At 48.0% G+C, this 12,080-nt stretch overlaps 1 protein-coding gene across 1 annotated transcript in view; it reads right to left on the bottom strand.

Annotated features, from left to right (window-relative positions):
* Nucleotides 1-1,617: 1,617 nt before the first annotated feature.
* Nucleotides 1,618-12,080, bottom strand: part of FABP3 (fatty acid binding protein 3) — a 31,124-nt gene continuing 20,661 nt past the window's right edge. The window contains exons 3-4 of the mRNA XM_054012057.1: nucleotides 2,463-2,564; nucleotides 1,618-1,883 (exon numbers count right to left, since the gene is read on the bottom strand). Of these exons, the coding sequence (XP_053868032.1) occupies nucleotides 1,830-1,883; nucleotides 2,463-2,564 (156 nt within the window). The 3' untranslated portion in view covers nucleotides 1,618-1,829. The remainder of the gene's footprint in view (nucleotides 1,884-2,462; nucleotides 2,565-12,080) is intronic.

The following is a 12,080-nucleotide window of genomic DNA, read 5'->3' as shown; positions in this document are numbered from 1 at the left end:
AGGGCTTAAGAATTCAGCTCTAGATTGAAAGGGCAGGCTGGCGAGAACTGTCATTCCACGTGTTCTTCAGCGAAGTCAGGGAAGACCAAACATTTCTCCCACTTGTAAGGTCTTCAAGCACTGGTGGCGTGGTGTGATATGCCTCACCTGCTGGAGGGGATATGGGTTCAGTTCAAAATCAGACTCTTCTTTGAAAAATCCCAAAGCATGATGGACTCCGGGGTTATCGAAAACTCATTTCCCAAACCTCAGTGTGACAGATCTAGCTGAGCATCCCTGTTTCCTAACCTTGATTTCCCAGCTTCCATTCTGCTCATGTGGGCAGGGTCATGCATATGCCACACAGCAGCATTCTCTGCTGAATTTGTGCTGTAAGGATTTGGTTATGTGGAATGATGTGTGTGTATAAAAATTATACTCTGAACAACCACTCCTAGTAGAATTGCTGGTGCGAAAAATATAACAGCCCTGAGAAAACCAGGCTTGATTGTGACCCGTGCTTTCACGGCAGATACTAATCCATTGCAGGGGGACCACTAACAATGAAATCTTGAAGTGGGTCCTGTGTGGTTGGAGTGAAGAGAGACGTTTGAAGGCCGTGTGATTGTGGGGTCTTCATACTAAACTTGGGGGCAGGCTCGAATTGCAATTTCGCCTTGCTTTTCTCTGTAGTAATCGTGGTGGAACACTGTCTTTTTAAACCACAGTGGCATCCTTGGAGCTGCCTGGTTACAAAACAAACAGGAACAGTGCCTGTTATGTCTGCATTTGGATCCAACTTTCCCCAGAGTAGTAGAAATGTGTGTTGCCTGAACAGGCTGCTTAACGGTAAGTCAGCCCTGGGAAAATGTTTTTCTCCTTCCTTAGCTGCAGTTCTGCCTGGGGCCAAGGCCACTAGAGGGAGTGTAATGCAAAATGTGAGCAGAGACGACTCATGGAGCTGGAATGGGGAGGGAGCTGGAGAGACTTGTGGAGCTGTAGCCAGGCGAGTAGCAGCATCCCTTTGTTTTTGCGGACCCTTGAATCTAGCAGCTAGCGTGTGATCCTAAGAGACCCAGCTGCTGCTCAGCTAATTGGCAAACTGGAGGGGGATTGAAAGAAGATGGTGGAGGGACTGATCCAAGATTAAACAGTGTTTGGTCGCTCAGTGACTAGAGTGTTGTGGAGTAGGTGTATTGAAGCCGTATGTCTCTATCCTATCCTGTTGTTTTTCCACTGGTGGGAGCGCTAGTAGAGAGGCCAGCAGGGGCTACTGACATTTTAACCATCAGGCTGGTTTGACCTGCTCTGAGCAGGGCTACAACTGAAGCTGGCTAGAAAACAGCCTTTCCCCCCCAGGAAAAATCTAGAATTTTTGAAAACACATTTGTTCCGCCCTGGCTGCCCAGCGAGCCTGGAACCGAAGGCTGTATTAAGCTGCTCTGACTTCCTTGCCAGGGTTTGTTGGTCTCTGCAAGTCCAAAGTCTGCAGTATTACCTAAGCAGACCCCACCCCATGCCCGCCCACCCACCCAGCTGGCCCAGAGCAGAGTGAGGCCCATAGCTAGAGGTGCTGAAAATTAGTCCTGGTATGGAGATGGCTTGTGAGCCTTTCCCAGAGCAAGCCAGACACCAATCTGAAACAACTTTGGTTTATTATTTTCCACATGGGGTCTTACAAGATTAAAAAAAAAACAAACCACAGTACCACAGAAAGCAGAGTCGCGGGCAGAAGGGGAGGGCTCGCCTGCACTGGCTCCATGCTCACATATTAAATTGAATACAAAACGTGGGGGGGAAATAGGCAATTCAGTGAGTTCAGCACCAGGTGATCAGCAGAGAGTTGGTGTCTATGTTGCCTTTTCATAGGTGCGAGTGCAGATAACAGTGCCCAGGGTGAGAGTCTGGAATCAGAAACAAAACAAGGGAGGTTAGAGGAGGATTTGGGGTCAGTCCCTCGCCAGGAGCTTCACGGCTGACTTTTCCCCCAGCAGGTTCTGTCAGGCATTCACCGCAGGGCAGGGCAGGATTTGACTGGATTTCTGGGAATTAATAGTTCTTGAGATCTGCCCCTAGCTTCTCTCTCAGCTTTTAAGCTATCCCTGTAGGACAGATATTCAGCCAGCTTTTCTGGTTCTTCTAACCCGTCCAAGGCCTGGTCTACGCTTGTTGGACTGGTTTAACTGTGGATTCAGAGTGTATATTTATATCGGTACCACCCTGATATATGCTGGTATAAATGTACCTTATTACCAGTATAGCTATTTCTCTTTCCTGTAAGGGAATATGCACCTTTATACTGATGTCGCTTCTTCCACACAAGGGGCTTTGTAGTGCTTTAACAGGGCTAGTTAAAGCAGTTACAACTTACCGCTGTAGACAACCCCTACGTTTATCCGATGCCACCTACTGATTGGCAATATCTTGAGTGATGGAAAGGCAGGTGCCGTTAGCAGATCCTAGGAATACTTTTGCCCTCTTACCAGAATTAACTTCCCATCCTCCAGTTCTCGGACTAACGTCGTCTCCTTTCCATCCCATTTCTGCACATGGATAAGTTTTCCTCCATCCAGCGTCACGAGAGACTGCAGGGGGAGAGAGAGATCAAAGCGCATAGCATAGGAGCAGCACAAGTGGTTTAAAATGGGGTAATCAGATAGATCCTTCGTGGGCTTAAGGTTCAGGCACACGCAGTGTCTCTGCTCGCACCTCCCCAAGGATTTGCCCTTGAATCCGGTCAGCAGGACCTTTCATGTCTCTCAAAGGGGTGAATGCCTGGGAACTGTGACACCAAGGAAGCGGTGCAGGCAGGGTGGTGTCACTGCAGAAAGAGCCATCGGAATTAGCTCAGGGCTGGAGGGGGGGATTCACTGATGCTTGGCTTAGGGTGACCAGACAGCAAGTGTGAAAAATTGGGATGGGGGTGGGGAGTAATAGGAGCCTATATAGGAAAAAGACCCAAAAATCGGGACTGTCCCTATAAAATCGGGACATCTGGTCACCCTAGCTTGGCTGTTCATTGCTGCAGCTAGAGTAGGGCAGGGCATTCGCCCGGCCATCCCAGCAGCTGTATTTTGGTGGCTTGTACAAAAGAAGTTTCTTGGTGGCTGCAGAGAGAATGGACCCTGCCCTCCCAGCTGCTAGAATTAGTTTACAGGGACGGTCATGGTGGCAAAGAGAGAGATTTTAATCAGGCCTGGAGCTACTGGGGAGCAAAGGGGTCATCCCACCCCCACCTCCCCAAAAAAAGATCATCAAAGGGTCCTAAATTGTGAGAGAGGCTAAAATATGAACCAAGTTGTTCAGTGTAAAGCAGTGAACAGTGGCAGCTGGGAGAGTTTTCATCCTTTATATAAATTCGAAATCACAGCAAAATATTGACACCGGAGCTAAATTTTATTTGTAAACTCTTAAAATCCAAGATTTTTCAGGAGTTTCACCAGCCCCTGGACTTTTGGAAGGTAGGTTGTTTTTTAAATAGTGATGTCCAGGGGCCTCAAAATACCACCCCCCCCAATCATGGGACCCTAGAACTGACCCTGAGTTTAATAGTGCATCTTGACATGAATTTCCTTGGTGAGTTAATGCCAAAAAAGGGAGGAGGAGGAGGGAGTCTTTCCTACCCTTTAGTCCCATCTGGGGGTTCTCTCGCCTCAACCTTAAATTGAAGGGGCTGATTAATGTCCAGAGGAAATAAACTCTCAGGAGATCTGGTGGGGGGTGCTGCTGTTGTTATGCGAGAGTTTGGGGGTGGCCACATTAGTTTGGATAAGGAAGGGGGAGTCCAAACTGCTGGAGACCAGAGCGGAAGTTGAGTGGGGTTTGGAAGACAGGTGTGTCTGTTCACCGTGGCTGATGGGAAAAGGTGCAGTTCTACTGCCGCTCCCACAGTGAGCAGGGGATTGTCCAAACCTGCCCTCCCCTGGTGTGGCCTTCACTCTAACCTGACAAAGCCCCAAGGCAAGACTTCAATTACAAATGCAAACCCTGTCCTGAAACACCTAATCCCAGGGCTTTTCAGCCTTGGTTGCTAGCCCGCCCTCAGGGAGCCAGTCTGTCTCTTATAATAGAGTTGGTGCTTGAGTGACCTCCCCCCTGCTCTGACTCCCAGGATGAGTCAGACAGGCAGCTCTTCACCTCCCTGGTGTGGGTGAGAGGGAGGGGGTGCAGGCGGATGACTCAGAGGTCCACTGGGGCCAATGAGCAAAGGTTTCGCTATTCTTTACACTCAGCGTCTAGAACAGCCTGCTAATAACACTCACCCTTAGCTCAGGCCCCAAGGACTGATGGTCCTGGTGATAGCTGTGGCATTGGTGTGTGAGTGGCCATGGCTTCGTTATCTCTGTGTGCTTCACCGCCTCCTCAGAGCTGCTTGGGCTGTTCAGAGAGGATCAAATCCGGGAGGCCTCTTTATTTAATCAGTGCTGAGCTGGTTGCCCATTTGAGCCAGTTTTGCCTTGGGAACAGGAGCCGTAGAGGCTGAATTTCATCTCCCGACGAGCTGCTGATGGACGGGCGGGGGGGCTTGGGTCACAGTGTCTCGGCTGGGTTTCTGAGCAGTGTAATTAAAGCCTGATTGTTCCCTCCACCTGCCCCTGCCTGCAAGGCTGTGTTTACACAGCATCTTGTGTTGACGTTGACCTAACAGCCAGGCCTGGCCATGGCTAAGGTCAGCGTGACCATTCTCTTGTCCAAACAGCCAGGGAACCCCTGTGCAATCAGGTGATGTGAGGCCAAGCCAGGTCCATATCAGGCCAGAGAGCCTCCTGCCCTCTGGAGATGGGCTGCAAATCCCCCTCCTGCTGCTGTCCCGGTGTCACTCTGCCCCCTTCTGCATGTGTTTGCAAGAAAAACTTTCCTCTTCCATGCCTGCAGGGATGGGCTCGGGCTGCAGGACTCAGCTCCTGCTTTCCAGCACCCCAATGCTTGGGGAGTACTCAGCTCCAGGAACCCCATCTCGGTAGGATGCGGCTACCCCCAGCCACGCTCCTGGGATGTTCTGGGAGGCACCTCTGGGGCTCTCTAAACTCCTTGCTGAGCCCCCAAGATTGTTCCATGGCTCCCGGCTGCCAATCCTTAAATCTGAGGCCCCCATCAAGCCCCTTCTCTCTGGTGATCCTGCCCCACTGCTCCCTTCCCTGGTCTGGGCCACCCACCAGCTGCAGGCATGTTCCCACTAGAGAAGGTGGCCTCCCTAACCTTGTGGTGCTCCAGGTGGCAGGCACCTGGGGGATATAAGACTTGCCCTCTCCCAAGGTGGGAGCACAGGGCAGAGGGTAGAAGGCTCCACAAAGGCAAGGGAGAGGAACGGTGCAGCAGCTGGGTGGGACAGGGGGCCTCTGTGTGATGTTTCACAGCACTTTTCAGGGAAGCTTTACAGATCCTAGGACCTAGAGATGGCAGAGATCTGGTCAGCCCACTCCTGATCGCAGTGAAAGCAGCATCATTCCCCTGCCATCCCTCTCCAGGAGGTGGAGACCACAGCAGGGTTGTTCCTGGCTGTATAGCTGGAAGATCTGTATAGGGTAGCTTTGAGCGTCCTAAGGAACAGGGCTCCCCAACCCCCAGGAAATGAGTCCCCAGCCTTGCAGATCTCATCATTAGGGAAATCCCTTCCCCAAATGCTATCCTCTGTTTGCCCCTTGGACTGTCCCACCCAATCCCCATCTCCTGCTGGTGCAAACCCTTCCAGACAGCAGCACCTGCCCAGAACTGGGGCTTTCCTTAATCGCTCTCCTCAGCCCCCTAAACGCTTGTCCCTGATGATCGATTCCATTCCTAGCCGACTCTCCCCTTCCAAGCCCTGAGCTTCTTACCACTGCTCAGCACAGATCCTTTGTCATAAGAACATAAGAATGGCCATACTGGGTCCGACCAAAGATCCATCTAACCCAGTATCCTGTCTTCCGACAGTGGCCAATGCCAGGTGCCCCCAAGGGAATGAACAGAACAGGTAATCAACAAGTGATCCAGCCCCTGCCATCCATTTCCAGCTTTTGACAAACAGAGGCTAAGGACACCATCCCTGTCCATCCTGGCTAATAGCCATTCATGGACCTATCCTCCATGAATTTATCTAGTTCTTTTTTGAACCTTGTTATAGTCTTGGCCTTCACAACATCCTCTGGCAAGGAGTTCCACAGGTTGACTGTGTTGTGTGAAAAATACTTCCTTTTGTTTGTTTTAAACCTGTTGCCTATTAATTTTATTTGGTGGCTCTAGTTCTTGTGTTATGAGAAAGAGTAAATAACATTTCTTTATTCACTTTCTCCACACCAGTCATGATTTTATAGACCTCTATCATATCCCTCCTTAGTCGTCTCTTTTCCAAGCTGAAAAGTTCCAGTCTTATTAATCTCTCCTCATACGGCAGCCGTTCCATACCTCTAATAATTTTTGTTGCCCTTTTCTGAACCTTTTCCAAGTCCAATATATCTTTTTTGAGATGGGGCAACCACATCTGCACGCAGTATTCAAGGTGAGGCATACCATGGATTTATATAGCAGCAATATGATATTTTCTGTCTTATTATCTATCCCTTTCTTAATGATTCCCAACATTCTGTTCACTTTTTCGACTGCCGCTGCACATTGAGTGGATGTTTTCAGAGAACTATCCACAATGATACCAAGATCTTTCTTGAGTGGTAACAGCTACTTTAGACCCCATCATTTTATATGTATAGTTGGGATTATGTTTTCCAATGTACATTATGTTGCATTTATCAATATTGAATTTCATCTGCTGTTTTATTGCCCAGTCACCCAGTTTTGAGAGATCCTTTTGTAGCTCTTCGCAGTCTGCCTGGGACTTAACTATCTTGAGTAGTTTTGTACCTTCTGCAAATTTTGCCACCTCACTGTATACCCCTTTTTCCAGATCATTTATGAATATGTTAAATAGGACTGGTCCCAGTACAGACCCCTGGGGGACACCACTATTTACCTCTCCATTCTGAAAACTGATAATTTATTCCTACCCTTTGTTTCCTACCTTTTAACCAGTTACCAATCCATAAGAGGACTGCCCTCTTATTCCATGACAGCTTACTTTGCTTAAGAGCCTTCGGTGAGAGACCTTGTCAAAGGCTTTCTGAAAATCTAAATACACCATATCCACTGGATCCCCCTTGTCCACATACTTGCTGACCACCTCAAGAATTCTAGTAGATCGGTGAGGCATGATTTCCCTTTACAAAAACCACCTTGATTCTTCCTCAACAAATTATGTTCATCTATGTGTCTGACAATTTTGTTCTTTACTATAGTTTCAACCAGTTTGCCCAGTATTGAAATCACGCTTACCGGTCTGTAATTGCCGGGGTCTCCTCTGGAGCCCTTTTTAAAAATTGGCATCTGAGATGCATGGGTTAAGCATCCTGCAAAATAAATAACCCACAGAAGACATGTGGGGAGATAATGTTTATGGTTTTGTATATTTACATATGTATGAGTAGGGTCAACCATGTAATCAACAGTCCCTGTCTATGCCCTATTCTGATAATTCAGAGGTCAAAGGAAGATCCTAGCATTTAAATGAATTGTAAACACGGGATACCTCGGTATTCATCTCTCTTTGAAATGGATAGCAAATAATCTGTGAATGGTGGAGGAACAAGCAAATTGCCTTATGTTAATTCTATAGCTAAGTACCGATGATGGACTTCCTTCAAAGTCATCCTAATTACCTTTTGTTCCGCGAGGAACTCGCAACTTGTCAAAAGACATGAATTGTATAAAAGATCCTTGGGTCCTGATTCTATCATCTCAGATCCGCTTAGGCTTCATCAGGGGAAGTTTGAGTCACAAGACTGAGGTCCCAGTTATGCTGGTCCACCCTGAATGTGATATTTGGACATTGGACTATAACCTATTAACTGAATTCCAAAGGCACTCTTTGCAACTACGAAGCTCACCATCTCTGCTATGAATCTGCACCTCAATGAATTGAACTCATGTCTTTGTGTATATTGATCTTTTAACCAGACTCTTTTTTTTTTTTTTTTTTTTTTTAATAAATTTAGTTCAGTTAATAAGAATTGGCTGTAGCGTGTATTTGGGTAAGATCTGAAACATTCATTAACCTGGGAGGTGATGTGTCCGATCCTCTGGGATTGGTAGAACCTTTTCTTTTAAATGATGAAATAAGATTTACAGAAATTTTCATCATATTTGACGTGGGTACCTGGATGGAGGCCTGAGGCTGGATCACTTTAAGGCAGTGATTCTCAAACTTTTTTACTGGTGACCCCTTTCACATAGCAAGCTTCTGAGTGCGACCCCCCCTTATAAATTAAAAACACTTTTTAATATATTTAACACCATTATAAATGCTGGAGGCAAAGCGGGGTTTGGGGTGAAGGCTGACAGCTCGCGACCCCCCATGTAATAACTTTGTGATGCCCTGAGGGGTCCCGCCCCCCAGTTTGAGAACCACTGCCTTAAGGGAAACTGTTGTTTGGACTTCTGAGTAACCAGTGAGGTAATAAAGAAGCTGTTTTATGCTGGCTTGGTGAATCGAAGTATTGGAATATACACCAGCTTTTTGGGGTTTGGCTGCCCCATTCTTTTCAGTTCACCCTAATTGAGTGACTGTAGCTGGCTCCCCACTAGGACCCCGGTCACAGTGGCATAGTTACGCTTGGATACCCATTACCATGGGTTAATTGGGTTTTTGGATCAGAACTACACGCTTGTCAAAATTTAATTTTGATATTGGAGAGCTTAAGGGTAAAAATCAGTTACAGTGAGTGACCCATGATCGAGATCCTGACAGAAAAAGCCTGGAAGAATTGTGCTCACAGAGGGGGTTGTCTTTTAAGAAAAAGGCCCCAGATCAGGAATTGAAAAATCTGTTAATTGCCAGTAATAAGGAAGCAGACCCAGCGAAAGTGCTTGCAGGGAGAAACCAGCAGCTAGAACTTGTACAAAAGCAAAAAATAGCTGATATGGAAGGAGAAGCTGTTCGGAAGGAGAAGCTACTGAAAGAGAACACCTGTGTTTTGAACATGAACAAAGAATGGCGGATATTCGATTGCAGGAACTAGAAGCTAAGGCAGAAGTGGATAGACTTAAGCTCAAACGCAAAAGAATAAAGGAACAACAGGAATTGTATAATCCTGAAAAGCCAGCTCCTCTCAACAGCAAAGATGGGGATAAAATCTATCCAGTTTGTAACAATGTTGGTATGTTGTTTGACTCTAAGCAGTTGTCTGTGTGTAACCAAATGTACCCCAACACTGCCACCTTTCATGTAAATGTTTTTACTGTGAGCTCAGGTGAAGGTAACCCCATAACTTGTGCAGAGAATGTAAAAGTCAATGGGAAAAGCTGTTTAGGGCAAATTACAGCTTCTAACATCACTCTTGTTAAAGCAGATCTTGTCAAAGAGGAAGATTAGTTATCAAATAAGAGTGTGAATTTTGTAATCCTCTATGAGTTTACTGTACGTGTGCCTTTAGCCAGAATCCATCTTGACTGGAATGGTGTTAAACATGAAGTTATAGCTGGTGGAAGGAAGTTATTGCCTAAGGATCTTTTGATTGGGGATGATATTAAAACTTTGTTCAGTCAAGTTGAGGACATAAACCAGTCACAGGAAAGAAATGGTCCTGAACCTGTGTCTACTAGGGGCAAAGATTTGCCTATGGAGGGTTTCTGCAAATGTTTGTCTGAGGAAGATGGCTGTTGGTCTGTGCAAAGAAGCAGTTGAAGCATATGTGAATGAAGTTTCTGAATGTCTGTCTGATATCTCAGAAGTAAATCTGGAATTAGATGAAGCACAAAGAGAGCTCATTTAAAGCAGATTAAAGTTGATGGTCCGGTTAAAGCCCTAACTGAGGAAGAAAAGGGCGCGTTCTTGGTGAGTGATAAATTGTTGGCTAGTAAAGCTTGGAAAAGTAAGCCTGACCCAGGTAAAAGTGATGTGCTTAAAGTAGCTCAGTGTAATAAGACACTATTTGTTGAAAACAGCAGTTTATCTGTTAAGGGAGGGGAAGGCAAAGGAAGTTTAGATGAGCAGAGGCAGCCTTCTGAGCTGATGGCTTTGTCTAATCAGCAGTTTGGGAAGGCAAGATGAGTATCCCTACACCTTACCTGTTACCAGAGAGGAGAATTGTCACAGTGAAGGAAATACTTCTGTGACTGTTAGGGGTAATGACTTGCCCATGAAGGGAGCTACCCCAATCTCCAAGCAATTGTCCGTGAACAGCCATGTGTGCTGGGACAAGGGAAATGCTATCCCAAGCTGTTTGTCTGTTAAAGGGGAATGTTTCCCCAACTCTTTCCTGTTTGTAGAGCAGACAGAAGAAGCCTGCCAGCCTATGATGGTTAGGGTTACCATACGTCCGGATTTCCCCGGACATGTCCGGCTTTTTGGTGCTCAAATCCCCGTCCGAGGGGAATTTCCAAAAAGCCGGACATGTCCAGGGAAATAGGGAGGCATAAGCCAGGGTCCGCCCGGCCCCAGCACGATCCGCCGGGTCCGCAGCGCAGCCCAGCCGCCCCGGCTACATTGTAGCGAGCTCGGGCGGGGGGGTGGGCACCTCGGGCTTCCTTCACGGGCGGGGACCCCCCGGCCACTGGGGGACTCTTCCTGTGGCCCCGTTGCCCCATGCAGCTTGGAATCCGGCGCCGCGGAAGCTGTTTCCAGCAGGGACAACAGGCCGGGGAACATGCTCGGCGGCAGCAGGAAGGAGGCTGCAGCCAGGGTACCTGCAGGGACCCGCGCCGCCCCGGTCACCACTGAGCGTCTGAAGCCCCCGCCAGGCAGAGGCTGCTGGGTGAGCGGAGGAGCAGGGCAGGCGGGGGGGGGTGCAGAGGCTGCAGGGCGAGGAGGAGCAAGGCAGGAGGGAGCAGGGGCTGCAGGGCGAGTGGGGAGCAGGAGTCACAGACTGCAGGGGCAGGGGGGCGCAGAGGCTGCAGGGGCAGGGGGTGCAGGGGCGGGGGGTGCAGGGGCAGGGCAGGCGGGGGCGCAGAGGCTGCAGGGGCGGGGGCTGCAGGGCGAGTGGGGAGCAGGGGTCTCAGAGGCTGCAGGGCGAGTGGGGAGCAGGGAAGCACTTAGCAACCCCCAACCAAGATCAGAGCGGGAGGGAGGAGGGGGAATGCGGGGTGCTCAGAGGAGGGGGCAGAGTTGGGGCAGGGACTTTGGGGAAGGGAAGGGGCGGGGCGGGGGGTGGGGAAGAGGCGGAGTTGGGGCAGGGCCAGGGCCCCCATGGAGTGTCCTCTTTTTTCAGTGCTGAAATATGGTAACCCTAATTTAAATGACTTGTAAACACGGGATATCTCAGTATTAATGTATAGCAAATAATCTGTGAATGGTGGAGGAACAAGCAAATGGCCTTATGTTAATTTGTATAGCTACGTACCAGTGATGGACCTCCTTCAAAGACATTCTATTTACCTTTTGTTCCCTGAGGAACTCCCAACTTGTCAAAGAGGACATGAAATTGTATAAAAGATCCTTGGGTCCTGATTCTGTCATCTCAGATCCGCTTAGGCTTCATCAGGGGGAGTTTGAGTCACAAGACTGAGGTCCCAGTTATGCCAGTACGCCCTGAATGTGAGATTTGGACATTGGACTATAACCTATGAATTCTAAAAGAACTCTTTGCAACTACGAAGCTCACCATCTCTGCTATGAATCTGCACCTCAATGAATTGAACTCATGTCTGTATGTGTATCGATCTTTTAACCAGACTCTTTCTTGTTTTTTAATAAATTTTAGTTTCGATAATAAGAATTGGCTGTAGCGTGTATTTGGGTAAGATCTGAAGCATTCATTAACCTGGGAGGTAATGTGTCCAATCCTCTGGGATTGGTAGAACCTTTTCTTTTATATGATGAAATAAGATTTACAGAAATTTTCATCATATTTGACGTGGGTTCCTGGATGGAGGCCTGAGGCTGGATCACTTTAAGGGAAACTGTTGTTTGGAGTTCTGAGTAACCAGTAAGGTAATACAGAAGCTGTTTTATGCTGGCTTGGTCAATCTAAGTATTGGAATATCCACCAGCTTTTTGGAGTTTGGCTGCCCCATTCTTTGCAGTTCACCCTAATTGAGTGACCATAGCTGGCTCCCCACTAGGACCCTGGTCACAG

Source organism: Malaclemys terrapin, chromosome 22, assembly GCF_027887155.1.
Source record: "Malaclemys terrapin pileata isolate rMalTer1 chromosome 22, rMalTer1.hap1, whole genome shotgun sequence".
NCBI lineage: Eukaryota > Metazoa > Chordata > Testudines > Emydidae > Malaclemys > Malaclemys terrapin.
The sequence above is the reverse complement of the archived record's forward strand: the minus strand, read 5'-3'. Positions and strand labels throughout refer to the sequence as shown.